Genomic DNA, 25,734 nt, shown 5'->3' on the forward strand with positions numbered 1-25,734 from the left:
CTAATGGACTGGAAAGTATGGCATCGTCCTCATGCAATACAAATACATCATCCTGCTTCATTCAAATAGAGAACAGAAATAATTATTGACTACTACTGCTTTTTCTGCATTCTTAACTATTTTACCATCTCCATCTCATAATAGGTCAACACCATTGCTAGGATTTCTTTTGTTCCTAATATGATTTAAAAAAACTCCTTGTTGTTGTCTTTAGCCCTGCCAGATGTGGATTTTTTCCTAATGTCTTTAGCTTCCCTTATCAATATTCTGCATATTATAACTTCCAATTTATATTGAATTCTATCTATTTCCCTTTTTTCCATTTATATATTATATATTCCTTTATGTCATGTCTAATTGCTGCCTTCACCTCACCACCACTGAATCAGGATGGGCTTTGATCCAAAGTTGTCCTCTTTCCTGATTGTGTTATCATGGCTTTTTGGCCATCTAATAAACTCTTCTTAAAGAATTCTGAATTTTCATTTACATTTTTATATCTAAATTTTTCTCCCAATCAATTTCACTCATTACTTTCCTGAGCTGAGGAAACTTTAATAAAGAATGATCATGTGAGGTGATTTAGGAAAAGAATGGCGTAGCTTTGAGGGTAGGATTTTGAAAACCACTGTATGCTAACCTAGCTCTATTCCCACTGAAGTCTCTGTGCGGCATGGATTTGTAAATAATTTCATGTGGGAATTACACTGAAACTATCTGTATGACTGGGATTTAAGTCTCAAAAAATGGCTGTAAGTAATCCTGAGACTTTGCACGTAGCTTTAGTGGAATTCTTCTCAAACAAACAAGACTTCTCTTTCTGGTCACTTTTTTCTTCCTTCACAAACACAAAGTGACACATGACACACATAAACACTGTGGCACTCAAGAGGGAGTTGAATAAATGCTGAGGCACCTACAAAAAAATCAGTATTTGTGTCTATTTGCTGATCAATTAATTTAAATACTTTTAAAAGGGGTGGATTAATGTATTAATGGAATAAAATTGGAAGATATTTCCCTATTATAATGATCACTATTTGTAAACAATAATTACGTTATTTTATAAAATTAAATGAATTTAAAACATATTTCCTACATTTAAAAATATCTCCCTATTTGCTTTTTCAGAGACAGAGATATAGTTTCTCTCCACTATAGTTTCCTGGCACTATTTTTGAGAATATTCTTTCAAAAAGTAAAGTCGTATTTTAATTCTAGATCAAATCTTGAAAAAAATACATTTAATCAAGCAAAAACAAAAAGCAACTTATCCAATCTCCTGAAATGTCCAATGTTCCCCTTTTTATTATTGATATTTCCATTTGAAAATGAACATTCTTCTTCATTACTCCTTTCCAAGTTTCTCTATCAGCCGTATTCAACATTCAACGTATAACACGGCATTTATTACATTAAAATCAGATGAAACAATGACTATGATGTGACTTAATGTAGTATTATATCTGCACTGCATGGTAGTGAGTGAGATAGCCTCTGTTCAAATAATCTGTAGAAGCAGAAAAACAAAAAAATAAAATACAAAACTAACCCAAAGTGTATCTTCAAGCATGTTATATCCCAGTTTCCCTCCTGCCCCCTTTAATATAAAATTCTCCATTTAAAACACATTCTCTAACTTCAGTAGAGAGCCATGGGATTAAGATCAACTTCTGGGATAATCATGATCTCCGTGAATAATTAAGCTATCTGTGAGCTGTTGAAAAGTAGACCAGTGATCAAAGTCACCTGAGAATAGTGTCATTTTACTGTAAACAATGTGTGTATGTGTAACAAATTAGGTGTAGACTAGAAAATAGAAGCCATCTACTTTTGAATAATGATATGTGATCTGTGTCTTAATCATAGGCAGAAAACTGATAGGGTTTGGGCCGTATGAAAGACAAAATAAACTAGTACACATTGGCTCAGGTCCTTTTATCCTTACTCATGTAAGAAGTTTAACTAAACTTATTGGGGCTATTCAGGTGAGTAGGGCATATAGGGTTTGGCTCAGAAAGAAGAATTTTCCAAGAGAGGGCCCCAAACTTGCAATCTGATCCATAAGCAAGAACTGTATTGCCTTCGTCGAGTCCCACTGGAAGTCAATGGGATTCTGCTAGAGTGCAGGGCACCCAGAAGGATCAGACTGCAGGATTGGAACCTACGTCTCATGATCTTTTATATCAGGTATAAGAAGAGTCACTAGTGCACATACAGGAGAAAAAGTGAAGTTACCAGAAATTCAATCCTGATTTTTTCCAAGCACCAGTTCCTTGGCCCCACCGGCATGATTCCACTGCCATCAGGATGACCTTGAATGCACCATGTATGTGAGGTGCATAGGTGGAAGACGCCGTTTTGTTTCTGTATACGTGCCAAACATATACAGAGCCACTGGGCCCAGACAGAGAAGTGCTTCCACTTGACAAAGTAAGAGTTTCACGTAGAGCCCTTTCTACTATTCGTAAGGACAGCTTACACATTGTGGGAGCAGGAACATTCTCAATCTAATGCCCATCCAAATACCAAGCTGTGTGGTAAAAAGTTTCTGGGTTGGGATATCTGATCTTGCCATTCTCTTGAGTCACAAGATCTGGAAGGAAAGGAATGCTGATTGGCAGTTGAGCTGACATGTGCATGGGGAACTGGAAACCAGAACTGCCTTGGCCATCTAGACGTGATGAGAATGACTCATACTCTGTCATGTCAAATCTTCCACAGTATTTAAGCAAGCAGTGGGATAAGAGGAAAGGCATAGTTTAGGCGGTCTGTCCAAGGAAGTAGGAGAGCATCACCTGGAGAACTGGTCCTGAACTCCCCTGGACCAGTATGTGTTGCATTTCCTGTTTGTCTGAGAGATGAAAAGATCCCAGGTAGGGGTTCACCACTGAACTGTGTAATTCCCATTCATGGTTGGTGATAATGTACCTGCTGAGGCTGTCTGCCAGTAAATTATGGGTTCCTAGGAGGTACACTGATGATAGGGTGATCTGGTTCTTGATATACCAGTTCCACAGATTGACCACTTCCTCATACATAGGATTGGATCTTGCCTCTCCCTGTTTATGTAGAATATGGTTGCCATATTGTCTGACATTATGAGAATGTAGTGAGATTGGATTAATGGTAAGAATGGCTCTGTATGCTTCTCAGACTGCTCTGAGTTCCGGGTTTATGTGCATCATGGTTTCCCAGGGTGTTGAAGTGCCCAGTGCTGTGTGACCACCCATGTGAGCCTCCTACCCTAACAAAGAAGCATCTGTGATTATTGTCCTGTTGGGAGGACGATACAGGAAAGGAATGCCCACACACACTTATGTTGGATCCTCACACAAGGTCAGAGAGGTCCTTATGTTGATGGAGATTGTCACTACAATGTTCAGTCTGTGTTTGCTCGGTACATATCCTGTTTGAAAGCAAGCCAGTAGGCAGCAGAGGCGGTGTCTGACAAATGGCTTTAGGTAAGTACATGACACCACATGACTCAAGAGTGCAAGGCCCACCTAGCCCTATGTCTGAAGGTTGTGTATCTACCAGTCTGCCCATGGCTTGGAATCTGTCCATAGGGAGATCAGTCTTTGCCTTGACTGAGTCTAAGGTCACGCCTATGAATTTATTGTCTGGGTCAGAGTCAGGGTGGACTTCTCTATTTTCACAGAGACTCCTAGGGATGTTAGGAGATGGAGCAGTGATGCTATGATTTCTGGACGTGCCTTGCCTGTGAGAAGCCAGTCATCCCGATACAGGAAGATAGTGGAACCATCCTGTCTGAGATGTGCTGCTACTAGAGACAACACTTTCATGACAACTCTGGGTGCATTTGCAAGGCTGAATGGGAATACCCTGTAGTGACAGAGGTTGTGGCCCACCACAAATCTGAAGAGCGAGCAGTGATGTGAAAGTAAGCATCTCTCATATCAAGAGTTATCAACACAGGTAGTGACAGTACAAGACTTCTGTATTGAAATGAAATGAATTGTAACCCCTTTTCTGGAGGGGATACCTCTCATTCATACCAATTTAATCACTGGTCTCTCTGATGAGACTACCAATAAAGGTACCAATTAATGTCAATTGTGAGGTGGCCACCTGCACTCTTGGAACCAGGCCAAGACAGCCTACATATTTCATATAGGACATTGAACATAAGGTTACACTACTAATATGAAGCTGGAATCAAATTGGTAACCTAAAGGGGAAACAGTTCTGTCTCTCTAGACCAATCTCTATGGTTATCCAGTTCTCTTTAGAGTGATGATTTTGGTTCCTCTACATGCATTACTCTGCAGGGGGGAAAAACTCTCTTTACCAGCAGTGGTAAAACCCAAGACTACAATGAGATTATTTTTACTTTAAAAATAAAAATATATTATTTTTAAATTTGTCATTTGCTGTAAATATACTCACAAGTGGTAGCAATATTCATATAATAAATTGTGAAAACATTTATCATACAACTCTGACCACATCACATTCAGTTTGCCCACTAATCCATCTTTTCTAAGTATACTTGTGACATTCCAAACATCTGAGCAGCTTCAAACCACCAGAGTTTGAAGTGCAAAGAGGGGAGGGGAGACAAAACACGCTTTGGGATTCCTCTGTTCAGTTACATTGGTTTTAAACCATTGCAACTCCATTGACTTCAGTGGAGTTAATCCTGACTTATGAGAGGAGAGTCGGTCTGAAATTTCTGCACTAATACAAAGTTGGGAATCTCCCCACAACACCTCCACTATTGAAGGATATAAGGCGTGTGCTTTTGCCCTACTAAACTGCAGGATGTCAGACCTTAAATACTATCAACATGTACAGAAAATCTACGCTATTCATTTTTAGGGATTTCTTAAATGCATCTGTCACAGTTCAGAGTAACTGCATCTGTATTCCCCCCTCATCCACAAGGGCACCCACTCTGGGCTCCTAGCTCCTCACCCATCACCTCTCTTGGGTGGAGACCCACATTTCTCCCTCCTGACCAAGAAATCTTCCAGGCTGCACAGTTCCCTAGGCACACTGTGCTATCTCCAGAAAACCAGACTGCCTAAAAGGCAAGCATCTGCACTTTGCTTTCTCTCCAGAGCTATGAATGGCATAATTGCCAGCAGTTACAAGTTGCCATACAACTCTTTCTAAGCAAGCACAAAAGCTGACCAGAGGTTACTCTGACTCCAGCCTTGGGATCTGGTAGGTGTCAGCCTTTTCAACCCTTCCATGAGGCTTGCTCCCCTATTCCTTTGCACAGAAGTTCCTGTCCATTTGATGGGTCAGAAAGAAGGCCCTGAGTCAGTTTAAACTCAGGATATTTATCCAAAAGTCCTTTCTTTCTCTGCTGATCTCTGGAGAATTCAGTTTGAACTAGTCTATGCAAGCCTTCCCAGCAAGGGACATCTCTCTGGGGGGTTGCAACCTGGCTGATTCCCCTTAATTACCACCCACTAGCTTTAATTCCTGGAGGAGCTGTGATAACCCTCCCCCATGGAGTAGAACATAATCATACATAAACAATTCATTTAAACAATGGACCCCGAAGATACTTAAACTTAATTCAATAAGGTCTCCCAAGAATATGCAGGAAATTGCCATATCTGTCACCACATCAGTAATCATTTCCTCTCCCTGCAAAACATGTGCAGTTGGACTCATAGTTCTTAGGAAGCCTGGGTGTGGAAGGATATGAAGAGAGTACCAATAAATACTAAAACTCTTTCAAACGTTCTTAAAATAGTGGGTTTTTTTGCAAAATAAGTGTCAAACAGAATACATGTGTGTTGTGGTATAAGGTTTTATAGGTATTACTTTGGGAGGTCCTTCATAATTTATTAATTGCTTTGCCAATTCAAGAATTATTGTCATCCCAAACCTATGCCATTCAAACCTTGGTACCACAACACACCATTATGTGTTCCCTACATGTATCATAATAGCACAGGTTTATTACCAAGCCTTAAGTTCACTATATGATCATTCTAAAAATTTCCCTATAGCAAAAAGTAAAAATAAATTTATATAGGGATGATAGACTTTTGAAGAGTAAAAATTATGTCAAATAATCCCAAGAAATACATTAATTTTGATCTTACTAAAAGTTTCTTTTAATATAAACAAACACGAAAATAATACTATATATATCAAAATATAAAAGTAGAGATGTTGCCGTTAAATAATATGAAAGTACAAGATGTGTTACTTTTACCCTATTGTCACATTCAGATCTTAAAACAATCTTTAAATATTAGGGATTAGGATGAGACTTTTGGCAGATTTTCCCACATCTGTTTATTGTGGGGTTTCTTGTGCCTTCCTCTGAAGAATCAGGTGCTGGCCATTGTCAGAGAAAGGATACTAGACTAAATGAACAGTGGGTCTCATCCAGGATGACAATTTCTATGTTCCTAACACTTTAAAGTCCCTCCCTACCCTATACAGAATACCCATACACTGTTCATTAATATTAATAATTCTCTCTGTTTATTAACACTCAAAATAAGAGTCCAAAACATAAATCCGTACTTCAACTGATAGCAAACATTTTGAATGTTAAATGGGCATACCTGGTACACATGCATTATTGTATCTGCTCTTGCCACTATAGAAAAAGCCCCCTTCCATGTTTTGACATCAGGGCAACACACGTACACAGTACTCTCCTCCTTCCAAGTTCTGAGTCCACATGTTTCAGTGGATACACACAGCTGGGAGGGCAGGAGTCCCACACGTATTGGCTATCTGGTTATTTAATAGCATGACTGTAGTGGCACTAGCTCTTTAAAGGCTCCACATCATTATGCTCTGAGAGCTGGCGGAAGCAGTTGTACCATTAATGCAACTGCTCCCCTGCCATTATAACATTCTCCCACCAGAATGTAGTTCCCCTGCCTGAAAGTTTCTAGAAGGCCTGTTGGAAGCTTTGTATAGAGTAAAAAAGTAAAAACGTAGAGTGGTTTGAAGCAGAGATCAATGCAGCTGTGCAACACAAAGCCACCCAGGCACCCTGAGGGAGGATCTTGAAATATCATCAGGAGCAGTAACTACACTATGGAGTCATGTTACAAACCCAGCACAGTGCACCTGCTCTCCCCAGTATCTGAAACATGAGGAGGGTTCCCTCCAATTATGTCAATGAGTAACGCTACCACAATACCAACTTTTCTGGAGAAAGTTTGCCAAATAATAAAGTGAGGATGATCCCTTTCAGGTGAATCCCCTTTGGCATATAAAGAAGGATCCATGAACCAAACTCTCCCGGGCCAGTTCAGAATCACGAGTAATAATAGCATGAAGGGAATTTGAAATTTCCTGACATGGATTATGTTGAGAAAAAACAGAAAGTTTTGCTGGGGGATGGCTTTAGGAACTGATGGGACATGAGGTCCTGAGAGACAGAGTTTGAGTAGTGAATTAGGTCATGGGGAATAGGTGACATGCAAGAGAAGGGAGGGAAAGACTGAAATCCTGGAGTCTAGGGGAAAGGAACCAAGGGATTGGTGATGGGTGGGAAGGGAAAATATACTATGCATGGAAATAATCAGAAATGTACTAAAAACATGCACATCTGCAACAGGGTTATCATCCATTCAAAACACTTTAATCAATGTTTACACTTGCACTCATATTTCCGAATATACAGCAGCCATTCAAATCTATCCTGTACTATTCCAAAAGTATGAATGAATAAAAAAGAGCACACAAGGCTTTCTTGAGCAGTTCAAGAGCATGGTCATGAGGCTGCACCCATACTACTGCACTTCTTCAGCAAGTTGCAAATATTAATACTCCCTTTGAACAAATTATTGTAAGAAAACAACTTTTAAGACAAATTTGATTTAAAAACAGACTTCAGCCAGTCTGAAAAAATAAACATCTGCATTCATTCACCGCTGCTGTCAAGAAAAATGTAGCTGTAATAAGTGCTTGGGATTGTTTTTGACTCTTTTGCAAAGGATTGATTAGCATGCACAGTAACAAAAACTGTGTTTATTATTATGGCTGATCCCATCAGCGACTTTAGGCCTTTGCTATCTATTGGCCTAATCCCAATCACTTTGCTGGTGCAAGATCAGGATCTCATTGTGCCAGATGACATACAAAGACATTTGTGTCACAGTCCTTACCTCAAAGAGTTTACAAACTAAACTGAGATAAGACACAAGTGAGTGTGACAAGCAAAAGGAGGGAAAAGGAAAGGGCAAGGAGTGACAAAAATAAGATGAAGCAATTACATAGGTTAACTATTGCACAGCTTGAAGTTTCCTGAAGGCTCCAAGTGGTGAGTACAGATGTTTCCTTGCTTAAAATGGCAAGAGAAGGTCTTGTGTACTGTATTTTTTAAAAAGTGCATAGAAAGATGTCTGGAATGACCCAGCCTTTCAAATAATTATTTTTTTTTAATTAATTTAGCCGTAAATGTAAGCCTTGTATCTGTACTGGACACCTGATAATGATAAAATAACTAGCTCCATGAATGGAAATGGAACACTAAGAATCTGAGGTTGCTGAAGCAGTGGATGGGGGGGGGGGGAAATGGAACGGCAATAAATAACATTCTGTGTAAATCCATGGCGTATGAATAATAAGCAATAATAATAGAATATGAAAGGTGATGTGAGTGCCTCAAAAACTATAAAATTTGAATTACATCCATTATAAAATATTACATTACAGTGCAGCTTAATATTTCTAAACTAAATGGAAGGTGTTACAAATACAGCAAAGATACAAGTACCTTGTCAAATATAATGAAGGTAAGAAATGTTTACAAATGGCAAAATTTAAAAAAACTGATGCACATGGCAAAACTCCCAAGGTGAAATCACCCTCCCACCCTGCTTTGCAGGAGGCCAGCACAAAACCTCTGCAGTACTTAAGACACACTCAAGCCTTTAAAGTAGGACTCAAATGGGACACTTCAGTGGTGTATAGACCTGATTCTGTTTTTGTGCCACAAGGGTGCATTTGCTGCCCCATGTAGAGCTCCCTCAGCGATGCACTGTTCTTTTTGCTGGTCCTCCACAAAGGGTGAATTTCATCTTCAGTGGGCACACACAAGTTGTATATTTGCACAAGCACTTTCCATATACATGCAACTTTGACTTGCCTTCATTAGAACCATGATTTTGCCCCATTCGTTTAACTTGCGCAATTTGTGCAATTCATGCACATTCACTTTTGCATGCTAAGTTTTTAAAATTTGGACCTACATTTTCTAAAATTATCAAGAAATTCATTGAAATCCATATACCTTCTGTTCCATAACTGGCAATTCCTAGGACTTTATAAAGGGTCTATTAAAACTGTCAAAAATTTCAAGGCTTAATTTTGACAACTGACAAACAATGGGATAAATTTAGCCCTAGTATAAGCTGATGCAACTCCATTTAAGTCAATGGAGTTGTACTTGATTAAACTAAGGCTGAATTTGGCCCAGGATCTAGACACTAGATATCTCTCAATCTGATTTCATGAGGGAAAGGGGCTGCGATTACTTGCCTGTTTGCCAATGTGTTTTTTTCTTATTATTCAACATATATTAGGTTTTATTCATGTATTTCAGTTCAGAACCCAAGCCAGACAAGCAGCCATGGCAAATCAACAGCTTGTGGTTTTAACATCATTTTTCAGTTCTGATCAGAAACAGCCTAGTGAAACCTAAGGATTCAGGTTCAGTTGGCTTTCCTCAAAGCTGATGTGAAGAAAATCAGTGGGGAATTTTTCCAAGTGAAATGGAGCTTTTTTCTACCATAGCACAACCCAATCACAACCTCCCCCAACCATGTCATTTTCACGTAACCGTTACATAAATAGCCTGGGTGAAAACTTGGCCCCATTTAAGTCAATGGCAAAACTCCCACCGACCTCAGAAGGGTCAGGATTTCACCCCCTAAATCTGGAACTTGTTGATTTTGCTAATTTCCCAGTCCATTTTTTAAAGCACAAGTGTAAATTTTCTCAAAGAATTTGTAAACAAACAAGAAAACATACCATTCAGATTTCAAACACAAGGAGATAGTGTGGTGCGAAGAACTTTTCGTGTCCATTGTCCAAACACAGAGCACTTAATTACAGGGGTTTGACATCCAAGAGCCAATGATAGATTATAATGGGTGGGGAAAAGGTATATGGATGGGTGGAGGTAGTAAGGGACTTGGAGCAGAATAAACCAAAAAAGCATAAATGGTGGGGGCTGGAATCAGGGGAGACTGTTATTGGTAGGGCAATGATAGCTGCTTGTTTCCTTGTGATTGTCCTCAGTTCAGAGGTGACTGTTTGAGATAAATCCTTTTGACTGTCTAAGTTATCCGGCCATGACAAAAGGTGTGTTTTCACCAGTTAAGGAATTTGTCAGACTCTTTTTTGCACTTGGATAATCCAAAGGCAGCTTTTTGTTTCATCCAATCTTGGCATGTACTTGAGATTCAAACGAGGTGTGTGCAAAGACATTTGGTTTAGCAATAACAAAATTATAGCTGTTCAAGGTAATGTGTTTATTTGAATATGCAATGGTGTAATCATTATAAGATAAATTCACTCATTCTCGTTTTCAGTAATCATAGCTCAGACATATTGCACATATATTTATGCATAAGAGTGAAAGCTGCATTCAGGAAAACAAAGTATTACATTCACATTTAACTTTTTTTTGTTTTGTATTAACTTTAAGGATGGATGTTTGATGTGTTTTCTGAATGACTGCAGGTGAAGATTTTGTAAAATTTCCACTTGTGGTTTTTAATATGAATGCACATCCAAAAAACTGTGCAATGTATAATACAATTTGATGCGTGCTATAAAAACAGATGTGTTTTGTCTCCGTAGAGATGGCCTACAGTCCTGAAGCTGAGCAGGGGATGGAAACAAGTCACTCTTAGTCTTGTCTCAAGCCAGCCCTAGTAGCGTCATCTCGTGACCGGTTAAGGAACTGCAGCACAATGTAATTTTTTAAACTAGCATATCACTTCTATTAGAGCCACAAGGTAAGATGACAAATTTGGCTAATTAGTCTAAGAATTACTATAAATGTGCCAATGGGACACAGATTCCGTAACCTGAGGCTTCCCAGGACCAGAACTGTCTTTGGCTTATGGCATTCGCTAATGAATATGAAGACAGGAAATAAGTGAGCAATTAAAGTATTGCTTTATTTACACAGAGAAAAATCAAACCAGACCCATTGAGGAATGAGACCACTGAATGAACTCCCTAGGAACTAAGTCCCATCACAAACCTCACTACCTTCCACTCTAAGTGGCAGGGTCAATTCTTTGACCTTGCTTTTTCTAAACCAAATGCAACACAACACGTACATTAAAAAAAAAAAAAACCCTTACCAAAACAGGACACCCCACTGCTCACACTTCTCCCCCTACAGAGAGGATGACAGAACAAGGGCACTCAGCTACTATAGTGATGAGTGCAGTATAAGAACCTATATAGAACAGAGCAGAATAGTTAGTTTTCTACTGGACATGTGTGTCTCCTTTTAATAGTTTGAACAGAGGAGGCAAAAAACTGAATATGCCGGCAGACTGAACCACGCTCTTACGTCAGGATTAGGATTGAGGCCCACTTGTGGGTCTTTGTGGGAAAGTTTACACTGCTGTGGATAAACAAAGAACTTCATTCTCCAGTGCACTAAAATTCACTTTATAGAAGGAAATACAACAGAGAAAATTAATAATCTTCTGTTGATACCAGCAGTAAATGGTCCCCTTCAAAATCAATCTAGCTAACATTTTTCATTGGTTCTTTCAGATTAGGTCATACCATTTTTTAAATTTTGTTTTAATATTGGTCTTTTTTGTGGGAATGGAAGCAAAAGTTGTTACTATGAAGTATTCATACACTAGGATCTTTAAATGTAGAAAGAACTCACAAACTGGCTCTACATTCATTAGTTTTCCTTTCCTATTTATCCACACAGTCCAACATCTCAAGAAAAGTTCTATGCTTGGCCATGGCTTCGCTACTGCTGTTATAGTGTTGCTGCATGACTAAATATTTCAAGTATGGTCATCATTTGTACAGATTAAATTTCAAATTACCAGCTAAAACAGAGAATAAACTTCTGTATGCTGAGCCTCGAACCTTGTTCTAAAGCAGACTGACAGGCAAATTGAACTTGCTTAATCACTGCTGCAATATATTTAACAATTAATCTTCTAAACAAGCTGTTGAGAATTTTAAAATTTTCAAGGGTCTACCAGGTAAAAAAGAAAAAAAAATCATCTGGTAGCAAACAAAGCAAAAGATAATAAAGTTGAACAAAAGGGAAATGGTAATTACTGCAAGAACAGTAGAATCAAATCTTTTACCAAATAAGGCTATGTGCAGTTATGATTTTTGCAGTCAGTGTAATTCAAAAGAAGCCAACATCATGGGCAAGATCCACACCATAATGGGTCAGATCCTCTCCTGGCATAAATCAGTGCACCACCACTGACTTCCAACAGAGCTATGCCAATTTTCACAAGCTGAGGATCTGGCCTGTAGAACTTATGACATAAGACAAAGTAAGCAATGTTTGAGCAAAACTCCATCTATTTGTTGTGTACACAACTTCAGCTTGTCATAACTTTTTCATTTCCCCAGTACTTTGACAGACACAGTTCTTTGAGTACTTTACAAGATTCTCATATGCTTCTAAATACCCACTGTATACAATCAATAAAAAGTCTGACCCAATACATTATTAATACTACAAGGAGAATCAAAAGGCTCTTACATCATCATTTCATTAAAGACAATAATAATGAAATATTGTGCCTGAACTAAATAATTACTTCAGAAACAGCCTACTCATTGATTAGAACATTTAAAGGGATACCATTAACTTGAAAATCAATTTTTTCTTAAAATCACTGTTCCCTTAGCTATGTCAATAATAAGAACTTTAAAAAAAAATCTAGTGGAAAGATGTTTTCAAATCAGATTTGTAATTCTCCAGTTTTACAACTTGTTTTCATATGCTAATTCCTATACAGGCAGGGTAAAGCTCACCCATGAGCAAAGGATGCACACAAAACCTTTGCACCAGCTAAGTCCCACTTGTAGACCTCATAACAATGCTTTACTCAAATGTAAGTGGTGCATGGGCCTTGTGTAGGTCCTCTGTCCAGGGGTAAATTTCACATTTACAAAGTACTGAAGATCAGAGTGTAATCAGGAGGAAGATGAAAATACATTAAATAGTGTGTTGCACTTTTGGTATTCTCACTGGACCTTTTGCAGCAGAGTGGCCAAGTGAATAAAAATACTATTATAATAGGTAGAAAACTAAATACTGAGTGTCTGACACAAGCAGCCAGAAAAGTTTTTAAGCCCTTTTCCACTTCTATCCAACAGTTCTACAAGCTGTTTGTCTGACTTTATGCTTCCTTCTAATCTGCCTTCCCTGGCACACTGTCCTTATATATGTCATCAGTCTTTTCACTCCACTTTTATATGAAATATATGCCTGACTGGTTGTGCTATTTATGTATTAGCATTAACCAAACTATCCTTGAGAAGTTTCCTTAGTTATCATAGCTTTACGGTATCTCTCGAATCCTGTGGGATTCCACATATAAAATGGAGCAATGAAAGCGAACTTGGGCACCGTATTAAAAAGCAAATGGCAGCAACACACGGAAAGAAAAAAGGTATGATTTAGCATCCTGTTTCTTAGTAATGAAATCTGGTGTTCATTTTCTTTCCTCTATGCCTACACTGACTTTTTAAAAGCAATTTCCTTAAAAACATTTAACTGCAACTCAATGCTATTGGAGCTCTTGTCATACAAAGACTACAGTTAAAAATTGGCTTCCTTACAAGTCACATTTGTGTTTTAACTAAGAGTTTTCTACAGTACTTTCCAGAACTGTTTTAATAAAAAATAAAATAAAATTAACCTTTAAAGAGGCAACATAAATTAATGAACAGTACAACTCTGAAAAAACATGACTTTATTTGTGATAAAGTATTAACACTTACCATTTATATACTGCTTTATATTTTCACAGAATTTAGTAATTATCTAGAAAGCCAATTAAAACAACGATAATTACGTAGTAACTCATGTTGCCACTACTATGTTCCATCCTAAGAGCTCATTGCTTCATAATGTAGTGCCCAAATGTCTTTTCACTGCTCTACAACATGTATTGAATCACAGTGGGTTTAAAATATATCTTCAGGGATAATACATAGTGCCTGCTTAGGCATTGCAAATGCATCCATCACCATAGTATCTAGGGACCAGATTGTATGGCTTTACAAATCTGTTTTCTGACATTTAAGCTGTGCAAAATAATTTTGTAGTTTTGAGCAAAACTACGTGCATTATCTTTTCTCAGGGGCATGAGGAAGATTGCATATCTGTCATAAAATACAGGATAAACACAAAAGAGGGTAAAATTTGAGCAAAATACCTTGTGCTTCTGCTTGGAGGTTTCTGTCTATAAATCATGGAGGAAGGCTCTGATGTTGTTCAAAAACACACCTAACCTACACAGTAAACATATTACTGTAAGGTTGTCAATGTGATAACACTTTTTAATAATATAAGCATATAAATGTGCTACACCATCATTCAGTACTGTTCATTATGTAAAGCATACAGGTTGTTTCTACGACATCACTTATTGATAATATAAGTATTTGAGCATTATTGCAGTGGGTATATAAGTATATACAGATTTTTGTGGTCTGTGCTGATATTTCTGACCCCTATTTGATTGATATGCCTGTGGGTCACTGAGAAGGATGAGATTCATTTCCAGGGGCGGCTCTATGTTTTTTGCCGCCCCAAGCACGGCAGTCAGGCAACCTTTGACAGCGTTTCTGTGGGAGGTCCGTCGGTCACACGGATTCGGCAGTGGTTCTACGGGTGATCTACCAGTCCTGCACCTTCGGCGTACCTGCCGCCGAATTGCCACCGAAGCCACGGGACTGGCGGACCTCCCACAGAAACGCCGCCAAAGGCTCCCTGACTGCCGCCCTCACGATGACCGGCACGCCGCGCCCCAGCCCCCCCGGCTTGCCGCCCCAGGCACACGCTTGCTGCACTGGTGCCTGGAGCCGCCCTTGTTCATTTCTAACCTGTGACATTACAAAACCATATTAACAGAGGATCCCTGGGTGCTCCTTAGTAACCTCTCAGTGTAGGGGAGAAGACTGAGAAAACGTTCACAGGGACCAAGAGAGAAAAAGAAGCAGAATGGACTAGCAGCTTCTGATTTCCAGTTCCATGATATCATAGATGAGAACAGTTCACCTGCACCAATAGCTCTAAGGAACAGAGTCTGGCACCCTAATCACTTTCCCTGGGAGCAAAGCATCAGTCCCAGAGAAAGTGAGTGTTAACTTCACAGTCTGGGGAAGCTGCAGGAGAGCTCTCAGTATTCACTGGATTGCCCTGTGCAATACAGGAGAAGGGAAAGAGCCATTAAGAACCTCCCCTTTCCCCCAAGGGAGAGCACATTGAAAGAAATCTTCTCCAATCCCCCGGCACAGACTAGATGAAAGAAGAGACGACTAAAGGGGGATATGATTGAGGTCTATAAAATCATGACTGGTGCGGAGAAAATAAATAAGGAAGTGTTATTTAACCCTTCTCATAACACAAGAACTAGGGGTCACCAAATGAAATTAATAAGCAGCAGGTTTGAAACAAACAAAAGGATGCTGTGAAGGCCAAGACTATAACCAGCTTCAAAAAAGAACTAGATAAGTTCATGGAGGATAGGTCCATGAATGGCTATTAGCCACGATGGGCAGGGATGGTGTCCCTAGCCTCTGTTTGCCAGAAGCTGGGAATGAGTGACAGAGAATAGATCACTTGATGATTACCTGTTCTGTAAATTCCCTCTGGAGCACCTGGCATTGGCCACTGTTGGAAGTCAGGATACTGGACTAGATGGACCTTTGGTCTGACCCAATATGGCTGTTCTTATGTTCTTAAGGGAACGTGTTTGTGGGTGTAAGTAAGGGGAGGACAGAATAGAGAAAGAGTGAGACAAAAGGAGGGGGGGAGAAAGAAGAGAGAGAATTTGAAATGGAAGTGAAGAAGTGGAGAGAGAGATCGAGGAGTTGTGAAGTATGACATAAAAGGGAATGGGAGAACAAGGATTCTATCCTTGCCTCTGCCACAGTCTTCCTATGTGACCTTTGGCAAGTCACTTAATCTCTCTGAGTTTGCCATCTGTAAAATAGGGATAGTATTACTTCCCTACCTCACAGGAGTATTGTGAAGAAAAAATCATGAAAGTTTGTGAGGTGCTCAGATACAAAGATGATAACCACAGAAACCCTATAAATAAATAAAAAAATACTCATTCAGAACAGGGCTTGAAAGGGGTGCAGTATGTGAGGCATAGGGCCACACACTAAACAGTGAAGTTAAAAATAAAATACTGAATGGTTGCCTCTTTTACAGAGCTCAATTCAGGTAATGGTCCTGTAGAAAAAATAGCATGTGGCCATATAATTAAAGGTTGTATCATAAGCACAATGGGGCAGAATTAAGATTGCACAGACCACCTTAATTTCTGCATTTCCTAACTTTTGATGTTTCACTTTACAGATGTAATGGTATTTTAGTGAAGTTTTTTTATATGGATTTTCCTACTTGTTTTTTAAAAATGCTATAATGTGCAACTATTTTCTAGATGTAATAGACTGTGTAAAGTGTCTAATGAATGAGGCAGGCGCCCTTGCTGTATTCTGTATGCACGCTTCCATACCCACCTACACAGACCATATAATGCAAGTCCCTATAAATATGTAAGAACTGAAATTCCACTCAATTTTCTTATGCATAAATGGGCATATCCAATGAAATACTGACAGATAATCTCTTCAGCAGAAATTTCCATTCACATTATATATTAACACATGCTTCATGCCAATGAAACATTGGCAGTTTATTAGTCTCATTGTGTAATGAAATCCATGTGCAAGGTAATTTTTTTTAAACCAAATTTCACTGTCTCATGAAAAGACACAGCTACGATCTAGGGACTATCTCCCTTAAAAATATCAGGTTTTCATAATTTCCAGACAAAGTGCTACAGCTCTTCAGAAAGGTTGCAATTTTTTTTAGTTAGCTGAAAATTCATGTTTTTCCCCATCTGTATATTCTTGAAAACCAGTCACCCATTTCTGGGGGAAAAAAAATTTCAGAAAAATTTTGCTCCCTGCCTAAGAGCTAGCATACCGAGTTTCATTTGAAAAGATAAAACACTGAGCAAATTTTAGGAAATTGAAAATGAGCCATTAAAATGGAAATGCTTGGGAAACGTTATTATAGGTATGTGTTCTGCCTAAAATCCTAACTGCAGCAATACAGTATTTGCAAAGCTAAGGTTGAAAATTAATATAAAACTAAAGTTTGTTCATCATGAGAAATAAAAACTCATCCACAATGTAACAGAACAACTGCTAATTTCAAGCTCCCAGCAAACAATTTAAACTTGCACATATGTACACATTTTTGCTGCTGTCTCTAAGGCGATTACACTTAGCCTCAATAACAACCTAAAACAGCATTCTGATTTTTCCTTGCAATAGGTGCCTATTATTAGGAGTAAGAGTTAATTGTTCAAATAGGGCATGTGGAATTATGCTTTTCACTTATGGGAGAGATGTTTCTTAAAAACGTATGGAAAATTTGGTTTTAAAAAATAGAAAGGTAAAACATATTTTCTCTGACCTAAACATGCTGTTTTCATAGCTGCACATCTTCAAGAGAAAATGATCCCACAAAGGCACCTGCATGTATCATTCTGTAACTTTGCACTGTGCAGCATTAAGCAATATCAGAACAGGATCTTTTCAGCCAACAGCACAAATAAAATATACTACAATTTTTAAAAAACAGGAGAATCTGACAAGGCTCAGATAATCACTAGTTTGTATGTTAGGAGAATGTTTTGATCAGGACAGGCTTAATTGAATATGAGACACCTGCCAATTATCAGAACTGGGATGTTTGTACCACACAGATCATCATTAAAACATGTGCTTTAAGCCCTGAATCAGTCAAGAGGGCCCTGAAAATTAGGGACCACTGAAGTAACTGAGTCTACAGATGCACTATTTCACCCTGGTCTTGTTCTTAAGAAATATTTTAAATTCATAGGCTAATTATATTTGTATCTGGAGAGCCCAAAAATCTTTGCTTAGATCCTAGTCTTAATTTTTATGAAGATAACTATCCTGAGAGCAACTAAGCATGCTTCTGGTTTGTTTCTAACAAACACGGACTATAACATAAGTGTATGAAGTAGAGAAATGCATTATGATGAATACAACTAAATTAATAGATATCTATACATGCGCAATCACTTATTAGTATGCATTTCCAAACATAATGTTCTCCTTCCTTTCCACCGAATATTATAATACACTGCTTTTTCTGAGTACTTTTAAGAAACTACTGTACATGCTGAATCAAAAAATATCTGGCCTCAGGCCAGGAAGGAAGGTGTATTACATGTTTTAACAGGTCGATTTCCACTCTCTCTCAAAGTTTTCAAATATTTGTGAAGAAATCAGATTACAGAACATCTTTACACAGCAAATAAACTAGGTAAGTGCCCATCCTCAATGTTTCCTTTCTATCAAAAATAAAGGCAAATAAGGAAATTGCTTAGCTGTGGCAATTGCCAAGAATTAATAAATAAATACCCACATCAACTGTAAATGTCAATTACAAGTAATTAATTTAGCATTCATTAGTAAAATCCTTTTTTTTTAAAAAAAAAAGTCTCAGAATATCCACACTTCACAATGACATCAGTGCTGTATTCCTCTTTTTATAAAGAATGTTTTTACAGCAAAAGAAAACATATGTTATACTAAGGTGCATGTTATACCAAAGTGCATTGTCAAGGAGTGTGCTTAGATTTCAAAAGAGTTTGCATCCACAGCAAGGTAATCTAGTAACAGTCTTAGAATGACTGCTCTGTACTTTGCATCTTCTGTCTGGATGTATGAGAATAATTGGATTCCCCCCCCCCCCTCAGAAACTGAAATATAGTGCACTTTTAAAAGAGCAACATTGGCCACCATCAATGCTGCCTGACATTTTGTTTATACTAGCAAGAAACTAAAATTATAATGTGCATATCTATGATTCCTTGAGTGCACATTGGCAAAATAACTGATAAAAAAGATGTGGAGATAAAAATACTATGGCATTTTCATAACAAAAAACCTGCTCTCAACAGCAGCAAGAAAAGGTTTTTTGAAATAAAGAATTTAAAGTCAATATGCCATACCTGTCGCTACATATCAAGATTTCTCTTAATTTATAGAAAAAAAATATATGTGCACAAGAGATACTACCATCATTATATTATATAGTGCAGTTAAACTATGTAAACTCATTATCCCACATATTATTTAGGATTTGTTTCACCATAACTTATTAGTTTTAGGTTATAGACTAGTATACTGTAGATACTCATTCAACAAGTATGGAAGTATGAGTATTAATAGTAACATGACTACTTCCCACAGAGAAATTACAATATGTCAGAATTCTTAATTATATTTCTAAAATGTCAATCTTCTGTTAAGATATTAGATACATAATAAATCTGCTTTATTCACAGCACAAAAAGGGCAAGAGTTGTAAGCTGGCAACTCTACTGTAATAGGAATGCAGAGTCAAGCAACTCTCAGACGGAGCTTTTCAGGATAGTTTCACTAACTCAAACTAGTTTTCACCTTCATTTACTACAGTTTAAATAAATAGGGGAAGAAACAAAAACTTTTTTTTAGTATCTGACAAATCTTTCAGAATGTATTAATCCAAGCTTTGAGTTATGGGGTTTTCAGCAGAAGCTGTAGTTCAGTACACTGTAATTCTGCAACTGAAACTTTAGATTATAAATGCAGTTCTATTCTCTTCAGGACATCCGGCAAATGATCAAGAACATTTCAAAAGGAAACCAAAAACCTTGACTGACAAACAATTGCTTTTACTTAAGCACAGCCTCTCCACACAAAGAGTAACAGATGCGCAACTGGTACTAATCATTAAAAATCTTCCTCTCTCTGTTAGCCAAGAAAGCTAAGGATAAGTATGGTTTGAGGGTACTTACCTACTCGGAAATTAGTGGCTGTCAGGGTGTCAGCTGCATGGCCGTTTTCACTAATGAGGGTGGTGGTATTTCCCTTCTCACAGTTGTTCTGACAATTGCCCTTGGTACAAGTCACTTTACAGATGCTGGGTGTAAAGACCACCTTGATGCGGCCAGTGTGATTTCCCACTGCGAGCGGAGGCAAAGAAAAAAAGAAAAACAAACAGATCACTTTGGTATCCATTGATTTCCTTCAAACGATAAAAAGAAAAAAGCGACAGGTCTATAGGAGGAGGCAGCCTGCAATGCTCTCTCTCATTGATCTCCAGTAGTGTCTCTGGAACAGGAGTAGGAAGCTTAGCAAACAGAACTCCGGGATGCACTCCAAAACCACATTTAAAGTCAAGTCACTGGAGTAGGATTAGTAATCACAATGCTGCACTTTATTCACAGTCAGACAAAGAGCAATACCAAGGGCATGACAGCTTAAATAGCCAACTCTGACAAGCAGATGTAACATAAAGAGGCTGACTGTGCACCTAGGGGTGAATAAACTCTTGTGTCCTCCTGCATACTTTTCCTGTTTCTGCACTTATTAAGTCACTATTTGTAGCTCAACCCCTGGAAATGTTTTAGGCATGCGGCATGTCTGAAAACATCTGTCTCAAATCTCCTGGCACCCCAGCCTGAAGTGATCAAACCCTGTGACGCAGCTGCCTGGACCCTTTCCCCCCACCCCTTCACAGTTTCTTGGCACTATTACTCCACATGGATTTACATATTATAGATTGAGTTTTGCAATCAACTGTTTATACTTAAACAAAGGAGAAGCAGGGGAAATGCCTAATAAGTATCAATAGTTTAAAGTACTACTTTAGAGCTCTTATAAATATTATAGGAAAAAATCTGTCATTTTCCCCTTTTGTTTGTATGGGGGGGGTTGGTTTTTTTTTGTTTTTGTTTTTTTTTTAAGGTAACAAAGATTGACCATATACTAATTTGAATTTAAACTCCTCAGGCCAAATTCATCCCTCATGTAAACTATTTGACTCAAGTAGGTTTTATATTATGGATATATTTGGATGTTAAAGCCAAAAGCTAAAGCTAAAGAAAAAGAAAAAAGCAAAGAAGTGATTCTGTTTTGAAATTATTTTCAAATAAAATGTTTGTTGTTTTATTTTTAGTTATTACTATTTTATCAAGTACTTGTAAATATATTAGGATACATTTGTGAAAATTGTCCATTTCAAAATTTAAATTTAAAAAACAATTTTAGCTCCACAAAATGAGAGACATACAGAGAAAGAACATCTCTTTTCTTATACTGCCCCAGCAGCAAGAGCAGTCGGGTTACCCACGAGCGGTCCAATCTACTTTATGAAATACCCTCTAGGTAAGTATTTTTTTTTTATAAAGCTCAGAAAGATGAAGAAAATCTTCCCACTTCAAAAGAACAAATTTATAGTGTTTCTTGCTCTTTATGAAATAAATTAAAACAATTGTGCCAACTGTCTTTTCTGCAACAAAGGGCATTACTCTAGTTGACCAGCAGCTGCATTACAGATGCTTCCACCTTATCCTAAACAATACTTAAAAAACAAGCATAGGCTAGAAATACAGAGAAACAAAGCATTTAGTCAACCATCTGATTTCATTAATTTTAATTAATTTAAAAGCACTTTAGATTTTTCAGAAGCTAAGCCATTATTTATAATAACTGCTGATACACCTTCCTTGACAAACAGAAATCAAATGGCCTGAATTGTGAAGACTTCCAAAAGACAGATTTAAAAGCACCTAAGACAGTTTCACAAGAAATATTAGTGTTTTATATTTTATTTGGAAGATTTCTTTAAAAAAAAAGTTATTTCCCAGGGAAAAAAGACTTTCTATTTTATATTTTGAAGATATTTTTGTAACAGGTTTCCTTTATGAAGTGATCTAAGTAAAAAAACATGCTTAGTTGAGTAACAAAAGTAGGTCCCGCCTATACTGTAAAAACGACTGTATTGGGAGACTCCCATTAGTGTCCCAACTCAGTTAAAATACAACTTGGCTTTGCCAGTGTAGATGAAACTAAACCATGTTCTAATTGTATTTCAGAATCGCTGTGCAACACTGCCAAGTCCTAGCAGTACCACAATTTGGGAACAGAGTTAAAATACTATTTAATCAACAAAATTATGTTTACTACACAGCTAATAATTTATGTGAAAACATCTGTGACAGGAACGTGTTGGGGGATTGGTGGGCCTGACTCTTAGGATTAGACCCAACATTCAGTTAGCTCTCACTTCTCCGATTATAAATTTGCAGTCTACTACTGCTGTGTGTGTATGTCTCTCTCTCTCAGGGTATATCTGGGGATCGATTTCTCATGTCTAGTGTAGATGCAATAAAATCGATCCCCGATCGCTCTGCCATCGACTCTGGAACTCCACTGTGCGCAAGAGGCAGAAGCGGAGTTGACGGGGGAGCGGCAGCGGTCGACTCACTGCCGTCCTCACGGCCAGGTGAATCGACCTAAGATACGCCAACTTCAGCTACGCGAATGTGTATCTTAGGTCGACTCCTCTCCCCTCCCCCGCCCCCGTGTAGACCTAGCCTCAGAGAGAGGGAGGATTTTGGCAAGTAAGTTTAGGTGCCTAAATATGAATTTAGGAGTCTAACATTAGATAACCAGGTTTTAAAATGCTGGCCAATGTCTATAAGAATGAAGAGCCTCCCTAAAATCTTTACAGGTGGCCTTCCAGGTGAGTAAGGTATTCAGTCAGCCATGTAATCAAAGCCATAGAGAATTAAAGACAGAGGATGTAAAGTGACAAATGGTGATTGGAATAGTTGTACAATCTTTTTGATAGATCACCAATTCACTTTTTCAGGGAACTTTTTTCCTGGAACTAGCATTCTTCTTTTCCCTGCCTGGCTGGCAAGTACCTTAGCTTCTACTCCCTCAGCCAAACACATGGATAGGGTGCAAAGATGGAGAAAGCACCCCTGTAGGGTGTGTGTTGAGCATCTGTCTGGGGAAAAGAGGGCTCTCATGGACCACAGGGGGAAAAAAAAGAAAGACAAGAGATACTCTTATAATTATGGACCTTACTTTCCCTGCAGATCCTCAGGTTCAGATACAATACTCATGAGCATGATATATATCCCTAAATAGAAGAAAGGGGGGAAAAAAGAGAAACCACAAACTTTTATTCTGAAAGAAAGCATTTGGCAGAAACTCTGCCAGGTGAGCTCAGAGTTTTCTGCAGCCTCTTCCCTTCTTCTGTGGGTTTTTCACAGGAGGGTATGACTTAGTCCTATCTGAGAAACAGTATCCTCCAATGCTTTCTTAGTAGATTTGGCAGAGTTGATGTTAAAAACAATAATTATTTCAGGCTTGACAAAGTACAGAACAGCTATGGCCTTGACACCTTCCTCAAGTTTGCTTAATTTATGGTGTGGGAGGACAATGTAATTTAAGGTAACGCACCCACTATACTTCATCTTTACCTAATGAACTTCAGAAGATAATGCCATTGTGCTATTGACAGGAACAAAACTGGAGCTTCTACTTTTTCAAACAAATTTATGATAGTGTATGGTGGTGACATCAGCACCACAGCTTAGCTCATGTTCTTTATTTATAGACAGAAGTATAGTGTAGGCACCTCATGATCCATTTGAAAGGAAGAGATGGAAATGGAAAACCTTGCTGTACAACTGGCTTTCCATTTGATGTGCTCATGATAATATAATAGCAAAATAATGGCAAAATAGGATAAGCAAATGAGCCTACACGAGGAAGAAGAGAGGCTCCAGGAGCAGATAGAGACACGGCAAAGCTATCGAGAAAATTAACAATAGAACTAGAGATGATTTAAAAGTCTTGATTTCCCCAAGGTAGAAGAAGCAGGTATAAACTATGTCTTCGGTCAATGGCAGAGTTATAAGGGGATGGGGAGCAACTGCCCTCCCACCCCCCTTAGCCTTTAGGAGTCCTTCTGGTGCCTCTTCAAGGGTATAATGCACAGAGGCTGCTCTAGGTATAAGCAAGGTAGGCAGCTGCCTAGTGCAGCCAATTCATGGCAAGCTCAGGTGTGATCTGTAGTGGACTAGCCTGCTGCTGCACAGACTCACTGTCCACATACACCCTGACATGCATTAACAGTTCCTTATTGCACTTAGGGCTTGGCTACACTTACAAGTGAGAGCGCATTAAAACAGCCCTCGGCACCCTAACTCCTGAGGTGTCCACACTGGCAAGGCAAGTAGAGTGCCTGGACTCTGCAGCAGGAGCATCCTGGTAATCCACCTCTACAAGAAGCATAAAGCTTGCTGTGCCCTGGCTGAAACGCCCGGACGTCAGTGTGGTCGAGGTGTTGCATTACTGAGCTGTGATTGGCCTCTGGAAATGTCCCATAATCCCCTGATTGGCCACTCTTCTCATTGTTTTGAAATCGGCTGCAGGCGTGCAGATATCCCCTTTCAAAGCTCCATTTCTGACAACCGGCACGCTTATCTGCTCCAGGACAAAGCAAACCATTAGTGTGGAATTCTGCTGTTGTCGGGGGGGGGGGGCGGGGGAGGGAGAAAGAGGGGAGTCTGCTGCTGTCTGAACTTGCAAGACAGCATGCTGACACACTCTCAGCCCCCCCAAAACACTCTCTCCCCCCGCACATACACACAATACACTCCCTGTCACATTCCACCCCTTCCTCCATTTGAAAAGCACGTTGCAGCCATTTGCACACTGGGATAACTACCACAATGCACTTGTCTTTGTGGCGTTGCAAGAGTTGCTAATGTGGCCATGCCAGTGCGCTGGCAGCTGACAGTGTAAACATACAGCAGCGTTTTCCCTGCTGCGGTCTCCGAAGGCTGGTCTCCCAGCGCTCTACATCTGCAAGTGTAGCCAAGCCCTTCGATCTAGTCCTCTCTGAAACAGGACTAAATCAAGGTGCAACAACCACCTGTTAATGTGCGTCACGTGCAGAGGCCTCAGCACAGATCATGCAGCTGAAGGGCTTAGCCGGGTGGGGGAAACCTGGGGGAGCCCTCAGCCTTGCACAGCCCTCTGGGGCACATCTCTGCACTAGTAGTCCTGCCCCTCTCTGTGCCCCCTGTCCTATCCCCATCCCACCTGCTCCCCTGGGGTCCTGCCCTCTATTTTCCCCCATGCCCTAATGGTCTCATCCTAGCCTTCCTGATTCCTGTCTTTTCCCCCTTGTCCTAGCTCATTTGCCACCTGGGATACTGTCCCCTATCTATGTCCTACCTCATCTGCCCCCTGATCATCTAGGGTCTGTCCCCTTCTCCTATCCTCCTACCCTTTAGAGTCCTGCCTCCCATGTCATCAGTCTCCTTCTCTAGCTTTCTGCCCCATCTGTGCCCATCCAGACCCCACTGCCCCATGATCTGCTCCCTGCCCCTGTGTTAGCTTTCCCACCCATCTGCCTCCATGTCCTAGTTCCACCCACCCCATTTATGTCCCACAGCACCCTGAACCTCACCCCATCACTCTTCTGTGTCCTGGTCTCTCCTGGGACCTTGCCCCCATCCATACCCCACGTCCAGAAGCCAGTCCCCCGGTATTATCCCACCATTGTTCCAGCCATATATTGCATGCTGCCCCTTCCCCTGCCTCATATTGGGCCCCCATCCCCAGCCTGGTGCAGCT

At 39.3% G+C, this 25,734-nt stretch overlaps 1 protein-coding gene across 8 annotated transcripts in view; it reads right to left on the reverse strand.

Annotated features, from left to right (window-relative positions):
• The window catches only part of LTBP1 (latent transforming growth factor beta binding protein 1), a 336,620-nt gene that overhangs the window by 209,989 nt on the left and 100,897 nt on the right, over window positions 1-25,734 (reverse strand). For 7 of the 8 annotated variants that reach the window (XM_039530237.1, XM_039530240.1, XM_039530238.1 and 4 more), the window contains one exon: window positions 20,088-20,255. In XM_039530237.1, coding sequence (XP_039386171.1) covers window positions 20,088-20,255 — 168 coding nt within the window. Of the gene's footprint in view, window positions 1-20,087; window positions 20,648-25,734 lie in introns of those variants that run through there. The other variant, XM_039530245.1, reaches the window with a different exon arrangement.

This window comes from Mauremys reevesii, linkage group 3 (genome assembly GCF_016161935.1).
Source record: "Mauremys reevesii isolate NIE-2019 linkage group 3, ASM1616193v1, whole genome shotgun sequence".
NCBI classification, from domain to species: Eukaryota; Metazoa; Chordata; order Testudines; family Geoemydidae; genus Mauremys; species Mauremys reevesii.